Genomic DNA, 27239 nt, shown 5'->3' on the forward strand with positions numbered 1-27239 from the left:
ATTCTAAAACTTCAGATAGTAAATTTTCCACTGAGGTGAGGCATGCAAGTCATGACAGATGTTTTCTTTAGTAGACGGTTTGTATATCTGCTTTAAATCGTACATGTCACTAACATCAACAACAGGTCCTTTGACATTATAATTTAATTTGACATAGCCATGAATTATAATCTTACCATCTAAGGTCGCGTAAAATGTATTTATTCAACAAGGCCATTTTTTACTTACATTTTGGCAAGTTTTCATTTTGAACGGCAATTTTGTAAAACCCTACTAATGGCAACAGACTACTCAAAAGATACAAATACTGACCTTTGACCTGTGCACCTCTCCATCATCATCCTCTCCACCAACGCCCAGGATCTTACGAGTCTTGAGTCGGCTCACCAGATCGGTCTGACTGTGTTTCTTCATCAGAGGCGGATGAGATTTAGAAGCCATTCCAGCAGTCTACAGAGGAGAAGAGGAGTGTGAGAACAAGATCAGATCTGATTTGTCACTTCATGTTCATGCATGTACTTATGTGCACTGGGAATGGAGTCTAACAAGACGACATCTTTACTACTGTGTGTACAATCCTCTAGCGCATCAGGCTGTCCTGACATACCAGAGAACCCCCTTATGAGGCAATGGATTACTCAAGAGAATCAATTATATTTTGCTCTCAAAAAGGCAGTAAAACAACATCACATGGGATATAATCAGCCTTGACAAGATCCTTAGTTCCTGCGGCACATTTGCAGTCAAATTGGGGACAGCACCAAATCAGCATTTTAGAATGATTTCTGGATTATGAACTGGAGTAATGGCTGCTGAAAATTTAGCTTTACTATCATAGTAAAAAAATGACGTGTTAAAATATTTTTAATAGTAATATTGTGAAATATTACAATTTAAAATAAATATATTTTTGATCATATTAAAGGGATAGTTCACCCAAAAATGAAAATTCTGTCATTAATTACTTAGCCTCAAGTTGTGCCAAACCTGTATGTATTTCTACCATAGTAGGTAAAATAAATACTCTAGGAGTCAATCTGTTTGGTTACTGTCATTCTTCCTTTGTGTTTAGCAGAACAAAGAAATTCATACAGGTTTGGAACAACTTGAGGGTGAGTAAATGATGACAGAATTTTCATTTTTGGGTGAACTATCCGTTTCATACCCATTTAAAACCCATTAAATCATATGGCATTATTTATGCAGATGTAATTGCAGTGTAAATGCATTCCTGCCACCTCTGAGCTGCAATAAACGGTCTGTAAATATATCTGAATACCAAGTCAGATGCAGCTTCAGAAAAATATGCTTAAATGTAATAAATTCTCTGTTGAATCAAATAAAATATTTCTTTCTAAAGCCACTTTTTGTAATGTCCATTTGATGCTTTTCTAATTTAACACAATAATGACTTTAAATCATCATTTGGGGGTAATTTCTCAGTCAAATTTGATGTGTGATTAATCGGAACATCATGTAATAATTATAATCACTTGACATATATACAGTGATCTCCCTATGAGGCGAAGGATTACTCAAGGGAATCAATTATATTTTGCTCTCAAAAAGGCAGTAAAAAGACATCACATGGGACAATATTGGTTTTGACAAGCTCCTTAGTTCCTGCTGCACATTTGCGGTCAATTCAGGGACAGCACTTCTATGAGAGAACATCGATATGAATGTCCTGACATGTGGACACAAGCCACTGCAACTTAATATCTCGCAATTATGACCTTATTTTTCATGTCTGTAATGTAATTTCCTGTTATTTGGAAATTGCATTTCACAGTTGTGAAATGCAAGGCCTTCAAATAGATTTGTTCCCCAGACACAAATGTAGAAAAAAGGACATCTGAATATCAGATATCCTGCTTGGTCTGCAGGAATATGATATCTCAGGAGAAGGAAAAGGCACAGGGAACTTTTGAGTATAAAAGGACTGTCTTTCAATGTGTGCACTCAAGTCACCTGCTTTCGTGTACTGGACAGCAGAGGTACAGGTGGTCGGCAAGTGCTCCCTCAGCAGAGGGAGAGAGGAGTTTGGCGTCACAATCGATGAGGAAAGGATGAAATGTGTCCGAGGCTCCAGCACTATTGAGCCTGGAGGTGTTCAGGAAGCTGCAAGAGCAAAAACAGGGGTAGATTTTAAAAGTACAGCCGTCACCTGTGTGCTCTTCAGACAGCAAGATGTAGAAGTATATAAAAAAGTGAAGTAGTATTCATTTCAGTACTGATGAAGATGTCATTAGACCATCAGATTTTAAATTATAGATGAATGCATTAATGAATGAATAAATCAACCAGAGCAACACACTACAATCATTTTTGGTCACTCTGTCCAAGACTGATGAAACGAACCTACCAAAACCAACAGATGAATCTACAGGTTACTAATTTAAAGATATAACATGTAATTTGTCGAATCAACATGTCGAATCGGCCGAAAAAAAGCCGACGAGGACCAACTTCAGCCGACGGTGCGGAACACACTGAGAAAACTTAGTCGGCCGACGAACAAAAACTGCCCGACGGCCGACTGTCAGCTTGGTGTGTTCCTGTCATATCTGTTTGAACTACACTCTTTAAAACTGTAAACACACAGTAGGGCTGGGCGATATATCGCATGCGATTGTCACGCGCATTTCGTCAGTAAAGCCGGTTCCCTGATTGCCACCAAATCGCCATCACCTGCTTTCAAATGGAGCGGCATTTAATAGACAGAACTGTAGATCACTGACAAGCTACGCAATATCGCGTTCATCATCGCAGATGAATCGCCTTCGATAATGAACGCGATATTGCGTAGCTTGTCTGTGATCTACGGCTCTGTCTATTAAATGCCGCTCCATTTGAAAGCAGGTGATGGCGATTTAGCGGTAATCAGGGAACCGGCTTTACTGACGAAATGCGCGTGACAATCGCATGCGATATATCGCCCAGCCCTAACACACAGTATGTACAATGAAAATTGATAATAAGAAATGTTTATTAAGCACCAAAACAGCATATTAGAATGATTTCTGAAGGATCATGTGACACTGAAGACATATTAAAAAGAAAACAGTTATTTAAACAGAGCTGCACGATTCTGGATAATATGAGAATCACGATTTTAAAATAGAGATCACGATTCTCCAATGATTCTGAACAGACAACTAAACAAAATAACATGTAATTTACTAGAGGTTCTGACAAAATATAAAAAAAAATGTTTAATTAATTTGAATTTTTTTTTTTGGTTATGTTTTGAATGAATGATTCAATGACTCCCTAATATACCTGTTTCACTACTGGATGAATCAGTGTTTTTGAACAAATCTTTTAAATGAATAATTCAATGACAAACACATTTTTAACAGTCACTTGTCGCCACCTGGTGGCAGGGCTTGACATTAACACCCGCCAACCCGCCAAATGCGGGTAGATTTCGGCTGTGGCGGGTAAGACAGCCACTCCCACTAGCCACTTTGGCGGGTTGAATATAATTTCAGTTTACTGCCAAATGATCGTCGAAGATCGTCGTAGCACAAAATTACAAAATTACAATCCAATCACACAATTCGTTATTTACGTGCAGTTAGTGAAGGAGGGATAGGCGGAATTGCGCTGAATGACACACAACAAAAGCGCTCTCTCGCGTGCGCTCTTTCTCTGTCGCGCGCGCGATCAGTTCTCCTCGCGCCTGAATAGTCAAATACACGTGCACACAGATGTCTAAATGTCCATCGTGTGGAGTATCTCACGTGAATACAGTCGGTTATGGCTTAAGTGGACGTAAACAGGTGGGTAATGACTGAATATGCGTCAGTTACATCCATGCATTCAGCAGCCCAATTAAATAGGCCTACCTGTCTGTCATTAATCAAACAACAAAAGATGTTGATTAAATGTAGACTATATGTTAAATAAACCTACTGTATCTGAAAAAAGATGATTTTTAATTTACTATTGTTTTTGTAATTTGCTTCTTTGTTCTTTTATATAGCCTAACACAAATAACTTATCTCATATTAGCCCATGCTCATATTGTCCACCTCTTGCCCACCTGTACATACCAGCTGATATACAATGTAGTCTTGATTTGGGTGGTCAATCTGTATTTAAAAATTTGAAAGGGTTTTAAATCTTCTAAATCAAGTAATGACTCAAAATAAAGTAATTTAAGCATAACAAAGTCAACTTTAATCATATAAAATGTAATTTACCAACATCAAAATTGTGGCCAGTTAAAATGCTGAGTGGCTAGTAACTTTGAAAAACAACTAGCCACAGTGGCTGGTGAGCAAAAAAGTTAATGTCAAGCCCTGCCTGGTGGCATAACAATATAATGATACAACCGTTATTTGAAGTTCGTTTCAAAAGGTGATTTGATCAGCGTTGCCAAATTGGGCTACTTTAACACTGTTGCCACAGGTGGAAGCGACTCCAAATAACATGATATTTAGCCCCTGGAATGCAAATTTTATCAGGGAAACCCATGGATTTTACTCACCGGAACTTGATTTTTACCGGGGGACCCCAGAAACGTGATTGGGCTAGTTTTGAATAGCATTTGGGTGGTTTTGTTGTGAAAACCTGGCAACCCTGATCAACCCTTTGATCGCTATCATAGACATCAGTGTTTATATCCAAATTATAAACTTTTTAAGTTTACTTCTGTGATAATTTGAACATTTGTGACAGAAATAACTATACTGTGTGGTTCAAAAACTGCTTTCTCTGGCTCAGCGGCAGCACGAACACAGATTTGAATGTTCCGGTATGATTTTGTCAAAGGTTTAATAGACACAGGCAAATCATTGTCTATGATAAATAAGATCATGTGGGTGTTTGAATCGAGATTAATCATGCAGCTCTAACCCTTGATGAGCAAAAGAGACTCAAAAAAAAAAAAAAAAAAAAAGTCTTACTGATCCCAAACTTTTAAGCGGTAGTGTCATATATAATACATAAATACTTCTGAATAAGTCCCTGATCAAAGGGGAGGAACAATATCAAAAGTAGTATCTGGTGGAACATATCTTTTTGCTGAAGTTATAATTAATAGATTTTTTATTTAATTTATTTTTATATTTGTATGCTTTTTTTATGCAAACAAAAATATTGATATAGGCATTTAAAAAACACATCAGCTGATCATTATACAGGAAAACTGGACTTGAAAGCTCGCCAAATGAGGGAAGATGTAAAGACTGATGCTAAATCCAGGTAGGAATCGTAGCTTTGTGTTGCCTATTTATAAGTATATAAATGTATAATCTGCTAGGGCTGTAAATCTGAAGTAATGAGCACAGATTCTCTTTTATAAATGTGCTCTGTTGCCATCAGCAATGACTCTAGCGAGCAGTTCACAGTTTGATCATGTCGTACTGATTACTAACTAATGATCACACAGCAGGACCTTCTGAATGCTGGGCTGCTCATAACTGATCATAGCATTACATACTACAGACGAAGGGCAATGGAATATTCTGAAACGTGAAACATGCTCATTTGTCAACTGGTGGTGATACTTTGTGACTGAAGACTTGAGTAGACACCAAATCCACAACAATAGTCACACTAATGCTGCCAACTGGTGATGGGAATGAATCATTACTTCCTTTACGGAGCGATTCAGCCAGTGTGTGAATTTACCATCATGGATAATAGGCAGGCAATGGGCCATGCTTCAATCAATGTGCTGCAAATCACGTAAACGAGCCAGGCGATGCCATTCAAAAGCATGGTTCCAATGCGTTTCTTGACATGAGGTTGCTGGAGTGATGCTGATGCAGTTGCCTAGCAACCCCACAGATTGCACATTTGGCACCCTTCCTCATTATTGAAAGTATATATTCTGTGAGGAGACTCTGTTCATCTTGACAACTCACCCCATTGTTACCCTTCTGGCGGTCAAATCACGCCTTTGACGCAAGTTAAAGATCTCGCGGCCATGTGCGAGTTTCATCATCTGGCTTTGTCAGGTTAAAAGCTTCATGAGATGAGGAATTTTTAAAGTGCAGCTACTGTATATAGAACTCTGAAGCTAATGACAGATGGAAAGATGAAGAAAAGGCTTCAATGTTCATTTCAAAAATTCCAAGCTTGTCTCCACAAAGTATCCAGACACATTTTGAGAAGACTTCAGCCTTAGGTGGTGAGTTTATAAAGTTTATTAATATTAAAAAAATATTAAAGGGGTCCTTGATTATAATTTCATTTTTTTTTTTTACTTTAGTTAGTGTGTAATGTTGCTGTTTGAGCACAAACAACATCTGCAAAGTTACACTCAAAGTTCAATGCAAAGGGAAATATTTTCTTTTCTTTTCTTTTCTTTTCTTTTCTTTTCTTTTAAGGACTACAACAAACGGCTGGTAGGGACTACAACTTCCTGAGTCTCTCCATCAGTGTCGACTCCGGGTTGAACAATGTAAGGCTGAACACCGTTACTGACAATCCTCATTTTGTCTGCGTGAGATTCTCCAGCTTTGTTGTTGTTGAGCAACCGAAGCGTGAGCTGTTAAAGCTCCGCCCTCTTGTTGAAAGTGGGCCAGGAGCAGCAGCTCATTTGCATTTAAAGGGACACACACAAAAACGGTGTGTTTTTGCTCACACCCAAATAGGGGCAAATTTGACAAGCTATAATAAATGATCTGTGGGGTAGTTTGAGCTGAAACTTCACATACAAATTCTGGGGACACCAGAGACTTATATTTCATCTTGTAAAAGGGGCATTGCAGGCCCCCTTTAATAGATTTGCTAAATAGCAACACATTGCAACTGCATGAAAAATTGACAAGTATGCGCTTGTGTAAGTGAATGAAAGAAATTAGCTGCAGGACAAAAGCCCACCAAAGTATTTCTCCTCAGCATCAGTATGTTGGGGATATTAAAGATTTATACAATATACCAATGGGAATGATCATGATTGCGTGTGATCTGAATGGAATTTTATAACTTCATGGACAACTTCATCAATAATCTTGGAGAACTCATGTTATAAATAAATGATTTTACTTTATTACTGTATAATATTAGAACTGTCAGTCAAGCAGAATGAATGAAACAAGTAAGCAATCATCACTAGCATTAATTAGCCCTCTGGTACTACACATAATTGCTTGTGTAAATCTGAGTCAAATAATCTTCCACAGCCCTTGCATCTTATAAATATATAATACAATAAAATGAGTGCCATTTCCAGTACAGTCATACACGTATACATCTCTGGACATACAAATAATTGCAATTATCAATTTAATGTTTTTTTCCTTCATGTCATGTCATGTAACTTTAATTCATACACACACCTTTAGGTAATTTTCTTTATGATCCTTGTAAACAAAAATTACGCATGATGACAATGACAATACATATACTTGAAATATTAAATATTTACAAATGTTGAAAGCAATTTAGAACAGGCAAGAAAAAAAAAAGAAATTGTTGCCAGAGCTAAAAAAAAAAAAAAGGGGAATTAAAATAAATAAATGAATGAATAAAACAAATGAATAAATGAATACATAAATTAATAATATTTACAGCTGATATTAACGTGTGTCTCAAATATGTCTCCTGAGTCCACTTGTAACTGGATTTCACTGACGAGATCATCTCTACATTTTGTGACACTACTTAAAGGGATACTTCACCACTGGCAAAATGGGCTTTCAATAAAACTTGTCTGCCTATAGAGTAGAAAGGCGGGTGTTAATTGACACTGTAGTCAGTGTTAATGGACAACAGAAAACTGAGAAAAAAGACTGTTTGCCAAATAGGTAGGAAAACTACCTATAATACACCCATAATACACTGGGCATGTTGCCTTCCAAGGCAACTCCCACCATTATGTGATGGAAACGCTTACCAGAGTCAAATACCACCTTGCTTTAGAAGGAAATACTTCTTAGCAAACTTATAATGGTGTTGACTTGTATTGTTGTGCAAGAATTTTAGCCGGTTTTTAGTTTTCAGTAAAGGATCCGGTGCATTGTAGGCAGTGGATAAAGGCTGCAAAGAATCATAAAATCTGACAAATCTCCATGTTTGTGGTCACCATTTCTAACTGGATGATCACGAACGGCATCTTTTACACAACCCCCAGACGAGGAATAAGGGTCTTGTGTAGTGAAACTATCTGTAAATTTCTTTAAAGGTGCCCTAGAATTAAAAATTGAATTTATCTAGGCATAGTTGAATAACAAGAGTTCAGTACATGGAAATGACATACAGTGAGTCTCAAACTCCATTGTTTCCTCCTTCTTGTATAAATCTAATTTGTTTAAAAGACCTCTGAAGAACAGGTGAATCATAACAGTTGGGATCATTAATATGTACGCCCCCAATATTTGCATATGCCAGCCCATGTTCATGGCATTACACAAGCCAGTATTAACGTCTGGATCTGTGCACAGCTGAATCATCAGACTAGGTAAGCAAGCAAGAAAAACAGCGAAAAATGGCAGATGGAGCAATAATAACTGACATGATCCATGATATCATGATATTTTTAGTGATATTTGTAAACTGTCTTTCTCAATGTTTCGTTAGCATGTTGCTAATGTACTGTTAAATGTGGTTAACGTTACCATCTTTTCTTACTGTATTCACAGAGACAAGAGCCGTCGCTATTTTCATTATTAAACACTTGCAGTCTGTATAATTCATAAACACAACTTGACGAACACTTTGTAAAGATCCATTTTGAGGGTTATATTAGCTGTGTGAACTTTGTTTATGCTGTTCAAGGCAAGCGCGAGGTCCGTGGGCGGGGAGCACGACAATTTAAAGGGGCCGCAGCATGAATCGGCGCATTTCTAATTATGCCTCAAAATAGGCAGTTAAAAAAATTAATTAAAAAAAAATCTATGGGGAATTTTGAGCTGAAACTTCACAGACACATTCAGGGGACACCTTAGACTTATATTACATCTTGTAAAAAAACATTCGATGGCATAATAATATTTTTACACTTTTTAACCACAAATGCCCATCTTGCACTGCTCTGTGCCACGTATGACATAATCATGTTGGAAAGGTCATACATGATCTCAACCCATTGTACACCATTGAAGTCCACTATATGGAGAAAAATCCTGGATTTTTTTACTCAAAAACCTTCATTTCTTTTCAGATGAAGAAAGAAACACAAACATTTTGGATGACATGGAGGTGAGTAAATGATCAGAAAATTCTTTTAAATTCATTTAATTCTTCAGTGAACTAATCCTTTAATACATCACTGTTAGGGATGTGCAAAACAATGTTATTAAAATAAATTAAAAAATTAAAAACTAAAACCTGTATACAAAATATAAACCCTAGTTGAAAAATAAATGCATAATTAATTTATTATATTTTTGTTAGAAAAAACATTTATCATTTTCAAGAAGCAAAGTGTTTACATCAGTCTCAAAGAGTGTTGTTCTGTAGGATCTGTGGCGGCTTGACTTTGCATTCAATTATAATCCATCTTCAGAGTAGTCATCAGAACTCTTGATAAGTACACATGTCAAATAAAGACTGAAGTGGCTGAATGGCGTTCGTCACCCACGACAACATCTTAATTAAAAAGTCCTTTATCAAAGCACAGTCTAAATGCATTTCATACACAATATAATTGAAATGTACGCATTTTAACAAACAGCTACAACCTGATGTACTGTTGCTGGTCCATTAGTCCTAAACACTGGGACAAAGCATGCTGCTTTTATTTCCTGAAAGCATCTGTCATAGAAATAGACGTGCCTCTGATTTGGGTGTTCAGTCTTGCAAATGCATCTCTCTCATTGCTTAGTGAGCTTGTGTTCTCCATTAACATTACAGCTGAAATTATTTTAAATTAAGACTACAAACCCATGGTTGACGCAGTAACAACACTTTCGGGAACAAAAACACATTTTACCCATTGACGACCATTCAAAAATTAGAAGTGAATTTTGGCAAATTACATTTCTTATATTTATAAAATAGAAGATTTTTTATTAACACCTAATTTCATAAGTGAATCTTAAAAGGATGCAATTTTAAACTAAATGGTATTTCGGTACAAATTCATCTTCCGCTTGGTAACGATCACCAAACAGCAAAGTACAGCCTGATTTAGATGATCGTTTGCTCCTTTATCTGTTGCTGGTCTGAGTGGCATTTGAGCAAACATTCATTTAGTGGAGTTCAAAAGAGACTCGCTTATGGAAAGGCAGATTTGCGTAATGAAAATATGTGCCTTGAATTAATTCAGTCGTGTTCGACATTCACTGAACGATCACTAAACTTTTGCCATGAAAATACTCGCTTACATGATACGGTTATTTTTAGAAATTCTTAGTAGTCTCAACAGTCTGGAACCACAAATATTTTTCCATACTTTTTCCATATGCAACTGGTCGTCCAATGTAAAATCTGGTTCTAAAAGCAAAACCAGTTGAGTTAGAGGTGTCAGAGCCCATTGCTCCTACAGTAATTGCTGCCATCATTCTCTTGACAATGGCAGGATGCGTTGTGAGAAAAGGGCAAATAAGCTGCAGGCTAAAAGGAACAGGCCTCTAATTGACAGCTTGTGACAACATGACAAAAACAAAGCTAGGAATCTCCTGATGCTAACCAGCTGCTGGACAAGCACAAGCTGGCGCAGATGTTATTAAACCCGATGCCACACAAATGTCAAACTGATAGCTGCTTTTCAGTTCATTCCCACACATGACGTGAATTAGTAAAATGTATTAGTAAGTCCTGAGAACTAATTGTTCATTCGTGGCCATGACATACGAATGACTCACACCCATGACTCATTAAAGTCTGTGTGAACCGGAAATTGCAAACGACTTTTCTCCAGTGTGATGTATTTCCAAGTGAAACAGAATATTGAATAGAGGGCAGAGTTTTACTTTAGCGCTCCTCCTCTCCATCTCTTGCTCATAGCAGAAAAACGGTTGCAGAGGAGTGGTTTATGCGTTTTCAACACAAGCCGTCAAACTGGCGCTATCAGAGAAGGAACGCCATTCCAGACCGGAAGTAACTTTTCAGATTTTGATTAAAGATTACCACGACAAATAATATTTTTCTGTGTTTTAACTTGCACGGATTAATTGTTCACCACAAGACTAGCAATATGCACTAACAAAGTAAATAAGGTCAATTTTGATTTCATGTGTACTTTAAGAGACTAGGTTCAACCCTTTTGGACCATGTGCCTGGTGCGGCGACCATTTTTTTCCCGTCGTTGAACTAGCAAAAGTGGATTCGGACATGCCGTAAGTGTACCTGCGCCATGCGCTTAGATCGTCATTATATCGGTGTGAAATAAATAGTTATGGAAATATAGAAATTGAAGTTAAAGCTCCAATCTCCATCCAAAAATCATGAAAGAAGTCTGTTGGTGTCTCAGTGACTACTTCCCTCAGAGAAGCTGTCAATCATGATGTCACACCCCTGTAACGCCTGGATGGATCCGTTCAGAGTCAATAAACTTTGGAGTTTTCAGAACGCTTTTAACCTGGTGAACTTTGTTTATAAATCACTAAATCGGCGCCGGACGGCTGTGACTTTCGGCAGGTTTGTGGACCTGTGAGGGTAAACAGAAGAGTGCAACTTCCTCACTTTGGTGACTTCAAAAGGAGCACCCCCCCAGAGACTGACCAGATCCACATTCCAACACCCCACACACACAGGGACACACAAAAACACACACACAGACACATATAGAAACACACAATCATACATTTTTGACTGTATATGTAAAATACAACTATGCTGACGTATACCCATCCTGTATTTTGAAGCGCATGCATGTTTCCTAGTGTTAAATGAGTGTATTTGTGCTAGTGTGCATTTTAATGAGAGAATTTTGTCTGTAAACCGTAACTTCTTCTCTATGCCTTTCTGACCTATCGAGTTTGATCTCTCCGTAAAGCTCCGGACTCGAGCTATTCATTGAGATGTGTCACATAGCGGACAAATGCATTTTTCTATGTGTTTAATGATCCTGCGAAGAACGCACTCCATCTCGAAATCCGATCGGATAATCATCAAGTATGCAAATTCAGCTAGGAGACCAAACAAAGCAACTTTGCCCGCCAAATAGTGCTGCGCATCTATTGGTCGCTACAATTCAGGAGGTGTGTTAGCTTGGGTTTCCATAAAGACAACGACACACACCTTCACTCTTCTCTTCTTCTTCTCTTTTGTTCTCCCGGTGTTCTCCCTATCGTCTCGTGCACGTCTCTACGGACGCCTCAGGTGACCGCGCTTCCCAACCACGCGCGCAGCTCGGGAGGACCACTTCCTTAGACTCTCTCTCTCTTCGGCTAAGTTACTCTTCAGTTTAAACCTCGTTTGAAAAACCCCGCCGGAGAAACCCTCTCGGAAAGGACCAACCAAGCCAAGCGCATTGAAACTGCTACTCACGGACTTGAACCAATAAGCAAGTATTATCATTTATCTGAAATTTGTCTAAACTGATTTCTGTGCTGGCTCTCTCAAAAGGGTTTAACTGGGTAATTTGCCATTCTTTGATCATCTTTCTTTCCCTGTCTTTTCTTCATTTTCACTCTTGTGTATATATATGTGTATACCTTCTGTATATATTTTAGACGTATAATCTCAGTCATAGCTGCATATATTAAACACTTAATTCATGCTCGATTGTTCTGTTGTTCTTTCAACTGAAGACCAAGTCACTTTAACGTTTTTCGATCGCTTTATGCTTTGATGCTATAATAGCAAGTTATTTTCATGGCCAGAGAATAACTCTGTTTATAATATTCTGTGAGGGACTTAGTTTGCTGGACAAACGAACAGTTTCTCTAAATAATTATTAAACCAGAACTAATCATATATGTAATTGATTATAATTCGTTGTAATTGATTCACAATATATGTTTAATTCCCCGTTGGGTCGATATATGAATCATAATTTATTCATAACCTTATGAATTATTATATTCATATTTCATCCATAAATTTAGTAATAACCGCTACATTCGTTACACCCCCCATTTTTATAGCATCAAATAACTGAATAACTAACTAAAAACAAACACTTGAACTTACATTAATGTGATAAAAACTACCTAAAATGGCAGAAAGCATCTTTGAAAAAAATGTCTTTGAAGTGTAATTTGATAGTTTAGTTTGTCTCACATCCCATTAGATTACACGGAGAGGGCAGGGTTTATGACGTATGCTACATCCAGCCACCTGGGGGCAATCAAAACATTGTTGTACGGCACACTCGGGTAAAACAAGAGCTTATTGATGCAGTTCAGTCAGTTTGCTATATTATTCCAACAGTTACTCCTGATCGAAGGCTTACAGAAATATTTAGTTTATGTAGAGTTACGCTTCAAGTTTAATGGTGCAACGCAAGCTGTATCGAACTCCCAAAATTAACTTTGTTTAGGCCTGATTTTGATTTGAAAATCACACAGCAATAGCACTGAAGCGCTCCTTGTATGACTACACAAACTGAATTTCTCTCAGTGAAGCAAGAGATTTCTTACACATTCACACTCATCTGTTAAAGATGGACTGCTGGATGAAATGCAAATAAACATTTTGTTTAAAACTATGCAAGTGGATTAAAATAACTAATGAGGTTCTCAGTTTAATATGCTGTAGAGAATTTACATTTGTGCACATTTATCAACTAATGCTATTCAATGTATATATTAATTTGACATACAAAGGCATGTTTTACTTCATGTTTACACTGCAGACGATCTAGTTTTGTGGTGTCTCGGCTTGCCATGCATAAACTTGCACAGCAGTAAAATGTTGCAGCTAGTGAAGAGACCTACTTAAAACAGACTCTATCATCTTTACAGCACACCTGTTAAATCTCTCCTCTCCAGCTCTCTCTAGACATCCATCTGGGATGAACAAGTGCTCTCTGTGCATCAGACACTTATGGTTTGTTTGTTATGGTTAGATTAACTCCATGTTTGTAAACATATTCATACTTCATATATTATGATTATACCGATAACTGATTCATCAGTGAGGTTTCTTTTCTCAGGATTATATCTGCTGCAACTCAACCAGCTATTTTCAAGACTACAGACTTGTGGATTTAAACATCTACTGCACTCATTTTTAAAGGTCAGATTTGTTAGGTAATCTCTGCCAAGAACAACAACATAAATGTTAGTAGAGTCAGAATAAGGGGAAGGAGCTTAATATTGATGCTTAATCAATATAATCTAATAGTTTAAAAAATGGTATATGTATTTTTGTTGATCAGGTATTCAGTCATGGCTCTAAGAGGGAAAAAACAATTCAGTTTTCAGAAAAAATAAATAAATAAATAAATAAATATATATTTATATGCAATTTGGTGCAGTTGCTAATCAGTGGTGTAGTCCTAATAAAAAAAGGTGTTTACTATGTAGAATTTGTTATACTATGTATAGTAGCATGTATATTTGCAATTAAAACCCTATATAATTATAATTAAAGGGGTCATGATGTAGATTTTTTTATTATTTTAATATGTTCTTTGAGGTTTACTTATATTAATAATAATGCTTTTTGCACAAAAAGACAAACATATATGTGGGAAAATTCATTATAATCACTGATGCTGATACAGTATACAGATGCGTATTCAGTTTCTGGCATGGCACTCGAGTCTGCCGACAACAGGACAAATGGAAGAGTGAAAGAATGTCTCTGTAGGAGGAGCTGCCCTCAAAAACGGATCATTTCAGAAGGAGTGTCAGAATGAAGGTTGAAAAAGGCTTTTGATGCAACACTAACATCCAGTGTGGGCAAATGTCAGCCGTTAAGCAACTGAACGGCCAGTGGGCGGGGCCTATATAGGGCCCTATAATTTCCGCGATCACGAAATCGCAGACGGAATCGCGGAATCCATTCATAAAAACGGAATTTACTTTATAACGCGGAATGTCACGGAATTTGTCAAATTTTTGATGAATGAATTAAAAGCAGGTCAGTACACTTAAATTAAAATTGCGATATAGACTAGTGTCTGTGAATATTAAACCGCAAAAGACTATTTAAACATGAATCCTGCATGCCTGTGTGACTGAAATGAATGATGCGGAAGCGCAGTTTCATTTACCTCACACCGCCTCACACACAATCGCGCGGGCGCACGCACGCTGAAGCACATGCGACGCTCGCGGTGTTTTCGTCCTCTGTCGCCTCACTATATGAACGTACAAATTCATCTCCAGAGCTGCTCTGAAAGTCACTTCATCAGCATTTAACCGCTTCGTTTGAGAAAACTACCGTCATAAACACAGAGAAACTCAAAGCTCTAGGCAAACCGTCAAAATAAAAGTTCGATTTAACTTGACAGAAACATATTACTGTTGTACAGTAGAATTTAGATAAATTAATTTAACAATAAATTATTAAAATATATTTTTAAACAATAATCTCAGTGTTTCTTCCATGTTTTAATTTTAACAGTAAGGCTCTGTTGTGCAACACATTGTTTGACAAAAAAGTTTAATTTCATGATTAAAAGATAAATTAAATGGTATGCGTTCATTTGATTGCCAGAAAAATTGAAATACACAACAGAACTTCTGAAAAAAAAATCATAAAAATATATATTTTAATAATAAATATTGTTGTTTTTAAGAATTCAATTAATTAGACATGCTTTTTGATTATTAAAATGGAATTAAACCATTAAAATGGAATTCAGAACAGAATTTGGTAAAAATAAAATTTGAGGGGAAAGAATAAAATGTTTATCATAGGGCCCTAAAAAAATTTTTTTTTTTTTTAAACTTTTATTAAATTGTTGGTAAATTGGACAAGATTCATTATTTCATGATTACTAAAATTTAATTTAACCATTAAAATGGAGTAAAAAATTAATAAAATGGAAAAAAAATGTAATCCAGAAAAATTAAAACGGAAAAAACGGAATTTGGGAAAAAATAAAACGGATTTCATAGGGCCCTACCTATAGAGTGATGATGTATAACTATTCGTCAATGTCTTGCTCTGAAGGTGGTCATTTTCAAATGTATTTGCCCGTGAGACGTCACAGATCCGGCAATATCAAAATGAGCCGTTTTTGGAGCTTGATTAAATAAATGCTTTGTTTATAATGAGGAGGAAGTTTTAAGCTATCAAACTTGCAGGATGTATTTATGTCAAAAGTTCAAGGCAAATTTGATTTCTCTTGTCATGACCCCTTTAAAACCCCTCTTATATAAAGGCATATAATTTAAGGGCATAGTAATTTCCCCCATATTTAGCAGACTGCAGTAATAACTTGCCATTATAAGGGTGGTGGAACATATGAACACAAGGCTACAGTATATACTTGATTAAAGATATTAGTAAAGTCTCTTGATTATTACTACAGAACTTCCAGTTTCAGCAATTACAGCTTTCATAATTAAGGAAGCATTCATTTTATAATTTGCTTGGACACTCTGTCTCATACATTTATGAACATTTCACAGTAAAATGCACTAATATGGGTGGCACACCTAGTACTACACATTCGCAACTGCATGAATTATATAATAATCACAGCACTGATTTCACAATCATATTACAGGCCTTGAAAAAGACATCAGCCGTTATAAACTGAAGGGCATTTCCTACATTTGCTCCATCAGGACAGATGTGATGAGTTTTTCTATCTGTTTGAGCTTGAGGAGCTTTCCTGCACTTGTCTATTTACACTATTTCATGGTCTGTCACAAGAGCTTACTGTGAGTGACAGGCCAAAAAAGTGGAACGTTCTTGTTGATGCACCCAGCTGAGACATTGGCTCCCTCGGCAGATCTCAGCAGTAAACATTACCTTTATTTACACAGAAACACAACTGAGAGACTAAGTGGCAACTGCGTTGTGTTTGTACACCTGTAAGACAAAGCATTTTACATGCAGAAAGTAAACAAATCAAAAAATAAATGATGTCAAATTCAGATTAGTAATGCAACTGCATCAGTTCTTATTTGTAATTAAAAATGGTGTCCAGCTTCTGGTCTTTTATGTTGAAAATTGTTCTGTTTTCTACAGTCCTGGATGGTTACGTTCTTGTAGGCTCTGTTTACATTCACTTTGGCAATCCAATCACAAAACTGAATGACACTTACAGCGGATATTAACGTGCATCTCAAAAACGTCTCCTGAGCTCACTTGTGATTGGATTTCACTGAGGGGAAGATTTCTGATTGTGAAACCTAATACATCAGAAAATGACTGCTAGGGATATGCAAACAAACAAATGAATACATATATAGCCACAAGCAGCATTCATCAGGGTCCAAGCACCAATGGATGATTAGAGATTCAACTGAAATGTATCTTATGATGTGGTTTTTATAAAGATTGAATCTTCACTGAAAGTTAGGGTTTGATCAATGTATGTGTATGTGTGGATTCATATTCAAAATTTAAATTTAGATGAAACGCATGGACAGGACCATTTCAAACAATGTAAAGATTTGCAGCTCAAAACTTTATTTATCTGAAGCATTTATATCAACGCCCTTCTCATTTTATAATTTATTTCTACTGTTTATGTATTTGCTTTCCAATCTTATGCTTAGAGTTTAACACACAAGCGTTTTATTATTCATACCACAACAAAAAATAAGTGTCTTTAAAGAAATTGTATAATATATATTATTGTGAAAAGACATAAAATTGTCTCTTCATTTATAAAGACAGCAATGTTTTTAATTTGCTACTGTTGGGGCTTAAAGCAAGAATTCAGAAGAAACAAGAATTTTGATTCGGTCACAAACCGCAGAATTATTAGCTTAGATGTAAAGTTGCTTATTATAGCACCCCCTTGAGGCCGATTTTCACAAAATTTGGTACATATATTCATTTTCACATAATGTTCATATATTTTCATTTTTGCACCGGTAGGCCATTCAGATTTTATGTTATTAGCCACTGAAATTGGACTGGCTGCTGGCAGCCATGTTTTTTTAGTCATATTAGAGCATATGTTAGGACGTTCACCAAACAAGATGCATACCAATTTTCAACTTTATGGATCATTTGGTTAAAGAGTTATAATTGTTTTTTAGTTGTAGTGCCCCCTGTTGTCGGAATTGTACCACGATTGGGGTGCGTCGTCAGAATGTCCTGTTGTCTTTGTGTGTCAAGTTTCATTAAGCTTGGACAAAATCGCAGCTATAGGTTAAATCGTAAAAATGGGCATCGCCTCACCAATTAATTAACTTATATCTTTGCAATGCTACGACAAAGCAAAGTTCTTTTGATAATTTTTTGCCAGCACTCTCCCTAGCTGCTGTGTGCCTATTTTGGTGAAGATTGGACCAATTGCCAAGGAGGAGTTTGAAAAAGTTAGAAAATTTAAAAAAATTTTCGGAGCTATTGTGTAGAGCTTGACACATACTATTTTACTACTATTTTGTCCAAATAAATGAAAAATTAAACACTAAAAACCAAAAATCAATTATTTTAAAATGTTAAATGATAAGGATTATCATAGGGTTTCATTTTAAAGTGCACCACAAACATATAGTATGAAAAAGTGTACATTAATTTTCATATTAACTTCCAATTTGATAAATTCAAAAGAACTGCAACTCAAAAGAGTCCTCCTTTCATGAATTCCAGTCAAGAACCGCTAACAGAACTGAACATCATGAAAATCCTTTTCTTGGTTTATTGGTTACTGGTTCTCCTCAATCAGATAATACCAGTGAGCTTAACTGAACATGCAATGCTACTGCATCTGCTTCAGAAAAGAAATGAAGAAAATAGTATTTTATTGTGAATTATTTCATATTATGTAAATGTAGTAGCTGATTAAAATGTCTCAGCACAATCTGTGTTACATTTAGCACATGCCCTCAACTAGCAGTTGTGCACTGATTCATTTCTCACTCCCAGAGGAACTCATTGTAGCTCAGCTGCATCTTTGTACAATGACAAAAACAAAATCAATGCAGATCATATGCAAAGTCGATCCACATCACACTGAGCCAAACGCACAGGAGGTGGATGTGCTAACAAATCCAGCCGAGTCTCCTGCAGTCAGTCAACAGGTCTTGTATAAGATCATCCACTGACATTAGATGTTTCCCCTTTTGGCTGATAAATAATCCAGAAGCTGTCATTTGGTTTAATCAACAGACCAGCGGTACATCCCTAGAGACATGACATTAGGCCTGATGCTACCAGAAAGTTGTAAATCCATCCACAATCTTCATCAAGGTGCCAAAAAGTGACACCCTGTCAGCATTAGATGTATAAATAAAAAAAAGGGGTGGGGGGAGTCTCACAATCTCAGTAAACAATGACATCAGACAGGACACTGCCAAAATATCTTGGTGACATTTAAAATATTATAAGATAACTGATGGATCACAGTCTGACCAAACAATCAATTCAATTTCAAGACATAAACAAGTGCATTCAACACAGACAATAATCGATGCAAAAGGAAATATGCATACACACAAACTACTGTACATTTAACACACTGAAACAAACAAAGCTGCCCTCTTAATTGGACTTTTATATAATAAACAGACAACACTGTGACTCATACCACTGCAGGCAGGAAACAACCCTCCAGTATTTCTCAAGAGAGTCATCAAGACGTCTTCCTTACTTTGACCAATGTGATGGGCCACAGTTCACACAAAAACAGCCATTCAGTCATTACTTCAATTTGTAGACCAACCCAGGAGGCTAATTCACTATGGGTTCCTCTTGTATTGTAGGTTAAGAACGTCTTTTTTTTTCTTTTTTTGGGTGGGGTGGGGGGGGGGGCAGTGGGGTTGTGAATAAAATAAGGTCTGTGGTTTACTTGAATCAATTATTAATTTACTATTGAATCAACTCCATGTTCCTCAAATGTAAATTTTGAAAAAGCTGTGTGCCTAAACTTAAAGAGATTGTTCACCCAAAAACGAAATACAAGATACTAGGGCTGGGCGATATATCGCATGCGATTTTCATTTAATAGACAGAGCCGTAGTTCACTGACAAGCTATGCAATATCGTGTTCATTATCGCAGATGAATTGCCTTCGATAATGAACGCGATATTGCGTAGCTTGTCAGTGATCTACTAGTCTGGCTATCACCAGACCAAGCTCAATTTAAAATTGAACATTGGTCTGGGGAGATTGCTATGTATTTCCTACTGCACAAAAGGCGTGATCAACGAGCATTAGTCACGCAATTGGATAGTCCTTCAACCAATCAGATCAACGATCCAGGTGACGTACTTTGCAGAGCAACGCGAAAACTCCAGACAGGTTTACCGTGTGTCTCAATCAGCTCCCTAGTTCAGTAGTCAGGGCACTGATCAGGGAATCAGCCGCATTCACTTTCATGATATACTGATTCACGACCTAGGGAACTAGGGAGCTGATTGAGACGCAGGGTTAGTTTGTATTGGTTTGTAGCATTGATCAGCGGTTTGCAGGAGCAGCAATGGCATCGAGCGATTTTTGCAGGTTGTGCAAAAAAACATGAAAGTGAGTGGTATTTACACCCACTCAAGCAATTTGTTTGCTAACTAAAGAAGTCATTCAGCATCGTCGAGAGTTTAAAAGGTGACTCTGATACTGTTCTGGTTCTGTGTAAATGAACGCGGATATAGCCGCCCTAAACTACGTCATTGTCATGACAACCAAAAAGAATTCCAGTCAGCTCAGGCGGCGCAAGATTCAAGAAGCAGGGAGACGAAACATATAGAGCAAATAATAAAAATATTGTCTACCATCAAGGGGCATTTAAGTAAAAGAGTCCTGTACTCACATCGTGAAGCAAACCACCAAAATAACAGCAGAGAATCGTCGTGTGTCATCAATCACCGTTTGTAATCTTCCTATGAAGAGACTGTCGGATCAACGCTCTGCTACATTTCTCTCAGATAAGGTAAATGCTTAACACAATCGGCGTCACTGTGATTGTGCATTGTTATTTTGGAGTGACGGTCGTGCGAGAGACGGGTAGATCAGATAGAGTTTGAAAGCTGCTTGCCGTCGCTTCTCTATCGTCATCGTGTTATACCCGCCAATAGCGAGCAAGGTGGATAAGCCAGACTGTGATTGGTTCCCGCAAAAGTGTAAGAGAGCAGTAGAAATGAATGCATGGGTTTCCAGACTGAGTTGCCGAGCGAAATCAAATCGCCGGCAGATCAGGCTGGGTTTACCCAGACTAGTGATCTACGGCTCTGTCTATTAAAAGCCACTCCATTTGAAAGCAGGTGATGGTGATTTAGCGGTAATCAGGGAACCGGCTTTACTGACAAAATGCGCGTGACAATTGCATGCGATATATCGCCCAGCCCTACAAGATACTTTAAAAAATTTTTTTGTTAAGGCTATGTATTTCATGATTCGATTAGATTTGAATTCACAAACTTGCAATTTGATTCAATATCAAATTTTGGATGTATATCAGATACAGTACATGGCAAATTTTCTTGAGGAAAAAAAAATCTAATGCCCATCTAATGCTAGAAAACTACACATGGAGTCAGTTGGTACTACAGTTCTATAACTAGGGCTGTGACGGTTGGCATGACAACCGTGCCACTGCGGTCGTGGAGTGTCACCGGCGGTAGTGTGACGTCATATATAATATATATTTATATATCTCCGAGATCACGTTAACTGAAAATTTTCCATCTTTATTGGAATTTGTTTAGCAGTGACGGGAAAAAATCTGCAGCCCATCCGTCATTTTGACAGATTATGTAGTTTGTATGTAAGCTTGTTGTAATTCCCACCCCTGTCCAGTAGGTGGTGAGTGAGCTTCAGTGTGGCAGCAGAGCGCGAGTTCAGTCTCTAGAATAAAATGAAAACGATGCGCTTAATTACACACAGATGAGCACCCAGTTTAAGTAAATTGCATAATGATAAAGTTACTTATGCATGCTTACTCAATTATTTTTTTTATTTTTATTGCGGACTATAAGTTTATGGTCAACGAATGGCTTTTCTGAGGTATAATGTTAGGTGACATTGTTGGCAACACTGACTGAACTGACGTGATACAGATTTCGGTAAGCTACTGTATCTTTCAACATATGTGGTCCAGTCTTGTTTTGGATTGCAATTACTTTTTCATTGTATGGGCAAAACAGTTAGAACATTATTAAAAATAGAAATTTATAATTATATATTATATATATCCCTTGAAATTATATATATCCATTGAAATTGCTATTTGTGGTTCATTTTTTGTTTTTATTGCTGAAACAAGAGTGTAGAACCAAAGTCTCTTTCAAGGAAAGTCTGTTCACTCGGCGGCCATATTTACAATGCCTCCGGGCAGATTATTTTGTGCATCCAAGACCAAGCCCTATCTATTTCAATGGGGAAATCCTGAAATCTCAAAAACTACTTGGCGAACTCACAATTAAATAACATTTCAAACCAGCAACAAAATCTGTCATGAAATGTCCCATAAATGTTGTTTCTTACACTCAAATAGTGTTAAAAAAGCTTATTTTTCAGGCTAGATCAGCCAATGCACATGTGCAGTCCTAAGCGCGAGCCTCAGGTTTCTATGGGAACCGGAGCTTCTAATGGCAGCTGCAGTGATGCTATGACTTTATCAATCAGCGATTGCCTCTTTTACTTAGAAGGCAGGACGTATTCCGCCATATTGCATGTTGCAACTTCTCCCATTTATAACTAATAGTAGTGAACCATCTTTCTATATCTATAGTCTTTGGTTGAACTCACTTTCCTGCATCCTGTTGTTCTGCAATTCAGAATGGCAGCACAGCTTAAAGGTTTGAGCTGCGCCATCTACTGTACAGGCATGAATTTGCATTTCCTTCAACTTAACACTCTGAGGTCTCGCCGGCGATACCACCGCGTTTTTTTTTCTTACCAGTGTGAAAGAGACTCAAAATACTCCGTCAATGTTGCACATACAATTAAGAGTTATACACCATTTTAATCTGTGGAATATCTTCTTTTATTTGTGTACACTCAGAGTAACAATAAAATGTTGTGCTTTTTGTAAAATAAAGAAAACTAACATGATGTGTGATCTCTCGTCTCCCTCTGAACGAAGTCCAATCTGATAGTTCTCAGAAAATGAACTGTAACTTAGTGAATACTAATCACAAAAAAATTAGACTTATGTCTAAAAAAACTTTGAAATGTCAGGTTTTAAATCGTGTAAGTCAAATCGAAAACAAATATTCTCTGTTTATGTAATCTGTATGAGCCATGTCAGAAGTCTGTGATTCACCTCATTATCCACTAATGCGGCCACGCCCACGGAGGGAGCGCTATTCAGACGCAAATTCAGAGGCAATACATGCATTCATCGTCTCAATCGTGTACTTATTGTCTTGAAAAGTGTTTTGAATAACCATAGTTAGCGATCTCTGGCCTCTGTTAGTTCGGTTAGTTCCTGGATTGCCTATTCTTCTTTAGCAGGCATTTGTAGACTAAATGTGTACAGAGCGCCCTCCGGCTGCAAGTATGAATTGAAAACACAGTATCCAGCGCTCATAGTGATGACAATAAATCCTGAATAAAAATTACTCCTCTGTATAGAAAATTGACAAACATATGAGAATCCATCAATATTTCTCCAAATGTGCAAGCTTTTAAGCTAAAAGCCTATATGAAATGTCATAGAGGTAACATAATTGTTCAGACACTTTGCATCACACAAATACATTATATTTTAAAGAATATAATAGAATACCATTATTTTAAATTGTAATAATATTTCACAGTATTGCTGTTTTTTCTGTATGTTTGATATACACCACATGATCACAGAGGGTTTTTTCACAGCCTACCTGACTGAAAGAACTCATTATTATGCATGTCATTTTAGGTCATTATTATGTGATTCTTTTGTCTTCTCAGGTGAGAATCACCCATTATTCATGATGATTCACGCCTCCACGCATACTGTGTTTCTCTATTGTTTTATATGAAAGAGTAGTCAGCATACTTTTTACATAATTTTGAAGCAAAAACTCTAGTCTACAACCTCCAATACCCAGAAGTCTTGTGAACACAGATTTAATATTATATTTTTGGCCTTATTTCAGTGACTTAAGTTTTTTGTTTTTTCAATAACCACGCATAAACTTCCTTCAAAAACACAAACATGTACATACATGTTCCTCATATATTATGGTAGCCTAGTTTGCGCTGAATACAGTGTAAATGACACTTTTGTCATTAATATGTTTATGAACAACTGAAAAAAGCACAAATGTCAGGGCATGTCAAAACTTCTCCAGGCCCCAAATCAGCCTCAGACTCCAGGGGGTTAAACATACTGTTTTCACTTTGGGTGTAAAAGGGCCTTTATGTTTGCCAAAAATATTACTTTTTTTGTTATTAAACAAACAAGCAAGCCCAGCACAGATGAGGAAATGTGACGCAAAATTAATGTAATGCACTACTTTTAATGCATCCATAAAATGTAACGTAATTAGTTACTTTTTTCAGGAATAATGCAATATTGTAATGCGTTACTTTTAAAAGTAACTTTCCCCAGCAATGCTAATGATATACTTATGAGGCCAGCCATGTATTAATCAGGATAACTTGCATCCAGTCAGTTATTGTTGCAAAATAAGCTCATTAAGGGTGATATACAAGACTGATCACTGTGTCTGGGTTTATTTTGTGATAACAATAAGCTGAATGTATATTATCTCTTATTTAGTACACAAATTGTAGAGAATACACCTAAATATTTAACAAGAATTGCCTTGTTTCTTCAAAAAACAAATAAGCCAAAAGATTACTTTAAAAAAAAAAATTATCATCTACCATCCACTTTGGTTGGCAGAATAAAAAGTTAATTTCAGACGCTGAGCCGTTACATAAGCACATAAACTCACATATTTGCTGTAGCTGCAGCATCAATTCATGTTGTAGAACAAAATGTGAAATTTTCTTGAAGTAATGTTAACCAGAGACCTTATTTTACTCAAAAATCAAAAACCACTATTCTAGAAATTCCTAAGGGAACCCATGATACTCTTCAGGGTTTTAGGACTACAAATGAACAGCTCTATAGGCACTGAGATTGAGAGATTAAAAGATCACACGTATTGACGTTACATATACGAGACTAGTTTGTTCTCTTTGAGTAGGTGTGTGAAGAGCCGCCAGTGAAGCTCATGTCGTTTGCACTCCAAGCACGCAGAGACAGATGGCCTTGAAATCAAAACATTTGCAAAGGAGATGATTCAGCTTTGTTTGGAAATGGTTAGAGTGCCATAATAATAATACTCTGTCTTAAGCCATTTCACCCTTCACCAAGTGGAGGATGGCAGGACGAACGCACACACAGAAAGCCTCCCTCCCGAGACGTTCGGAAGAGGTTGGCCCCATGAGTGGCAGCAGCTTGCTGACAGCTCATTAAGCCTCTGTTCGTGCTAATGTGATGAAAGTGTGAAGAAAAAGCCACTCAAACATCTTGTCCATCCCAGCACACGTCTGATCTTTCAACCAACGTATTTCTTCTGCTGAAGTAAACAACAAATGACACCGGATCTCCTCACAGCACATAAGCAGACATTCAGAGTGCACTAGTCTAGCAGAATGTTGAAGACCATTGACTGCACATTCTGGCATCGCCAACAGCCTTTGAGAAATTTAAAGTGTTCATGAATTGAGAAATCAATTTTTCCCTGCGCTTTTGATATATAAGAGGTCATCGTACTATAAGAACATCCTGTAAGTTTCAGGACTAAAAACTTCCTGGTTAGTCCAATAAAAGCTTTTATTGACACCAGGCCCAGCGAAAGACTGATCTTGGAATGTGCCTATCTATGAGGTGAAATGTCGCCTCCGCAGAAGAAATCAACGTCTACTTCATTATTGCAACATTAGCCCCACCCACTGGCATGTTAGTTAGTGAGATGATGAGGAGAGGAGTCAAACAGGACTAAAAATAACATAACCAAATGATCCTAATGCTAGGAATATGGTTATTTATTTTCAACAATGTGAATATCTCAGTTGAGCTTTATTTGTATTCGGTACATTTCACGGTGGATTCTTTGGTAAATAAATCACATTTCGGCGCAGGCTTTACAAACAGACTTTTACAATATGGACTCAACGGTAATGCAAAAACATGTATGTAACTGTGTTAATTCTAATGCCTGATTGGATATGTAATCATTCATGTACAGTCAGATGTTCTTTGTCTATGCGTCAGTAAATCAAACTTCACATCAAACTTAGTAGAATGAAAATAATCTGTTATTTAAATGGTGATTAAATTATATATAGAAAGCAATCAAAGAACGCTCCCTTTACAATCGCTGGAGCTGTCAATCAAACAGCGCAAGTTTATCAGTGACTGAGGTCTGGACTCGCACCAAACTCCCGTTTTATTCAATGAATCTCTAGTTACATCGCGTTTGCACTGTTAGTTATGATGAAAGCATTCATTAGTGTGCAAAAGTTGACGAGATCACTGCATTCATGCGCTCATCAACAAGTCTATGAATGGCTACAGTGTTCATCACTGCAACCTTTCATGCCACAATCTAAATATAATTCCATAGATTTGTTTTTTTACGATCAGCTGACCTTGAGAGCTGTAATATTAAAAATGTGCTAAAAGTTTTCGAGAGAGTAATACTATTTCATAGGCAAAGATGTTGGCCAATCACAGCAGTGGGCGTTTACACTGAAGTCTCACAGCAGACATGCCCTTTAAAACAGAGCGTTCAAATAAGAGAGCTAAAATCAGGGTAGGAAAAATACCTTTTATTTGTAAATTATGATAAAATATTATAAAAGCATATTAACATTATAAGTGCACCCCAGGAAACATTATAAAACAATAACACAGCACAGTTTATGATCCCTTTAAAGTACCTCAGATCACTCTACTTACTCATTCCTTGCCACTGAGTGAATCATACTTTCATCTGAAGTGACTTCAGTACTCCAACCACAGGAGCAATTGTGGGTCAAGTGTCTTGCTCAAGGGCACAACAGTGATAGTTCCTGCTCTTTCCAGTCTCTTACCAATTCCTTGTTGCATGTCCTCTGGCACAACTTACTGTGACTGTATTCTCTATTAGAGCTGAGCAACAGGCTTGATCGGGGGGAGAGATCATCAGAAAGTTGTAAAATTATGTAAAAACAAAGGAATCCATTTGCGGAAAATACAATTTTCAAAAGCTCATTCCAATAGTCCTTAAGTTTATGGCAGATTCTGTACATAAACTGCTGTTCAATTAAAGTTCATTCAAATATTAATTGCAGTTTTCACACATACGCTGTGGCTTGACACCATATCTATTTTAGG

The 27239-nt window shown here is 37.0% G+C and overlaps 1 protein-coding gene across 3 annotated transcripts in view; it reads right to left on the reverse strand.

Annotated features, from left to right (window-relative positions):
• The window catches only part of tp53i11b (tumor protein p53 inducible protein 11b), a 78076-nt gene that overhangs the window by 28577 nt on the left and 22260 nt on the right, over positions 1 to 27239 (reverse strand). For 2 of the 3 annotated variants that reach the window (XM_048167932.1, XM_048167933.1), the window contains exons 2-3: positions 1972 to 2121; positions 313 to 450 (exon numbers count right to left, since the gene is read on the reverse strand). In XM_048167932.1, coding sequence (XP_048023889.1) covers positions 313 to 441 — 129 coding nt within the window. In that variant the 5' untranslated portion in view covers positions 442 to 450; positions 1972 to 2121. The remainder of the gene's footprint in view (positions 1 to 312; positions 451 to 1971; positions 2122 to 27239) is intronic. The other variant, XM_048167934.1, reaches the window with a different exon arrangement.

The sequence above is a fragment of the Megalobrama amblycephala genome, linkage group LG19 (assembly GCF_018812025.1).
Source record: "Megalobrama amblycephala isolate DHTTF-2021 linkage group LG19, ASM1881202v1, whole genome shotgun sequence".
Lineage (NCBI taxonomy): Eukaryota > Metazoa > Chordata > Actinopteri > Cypriniformes > Xenocyprididae > Megalobrama > Megalobrama amblycephala.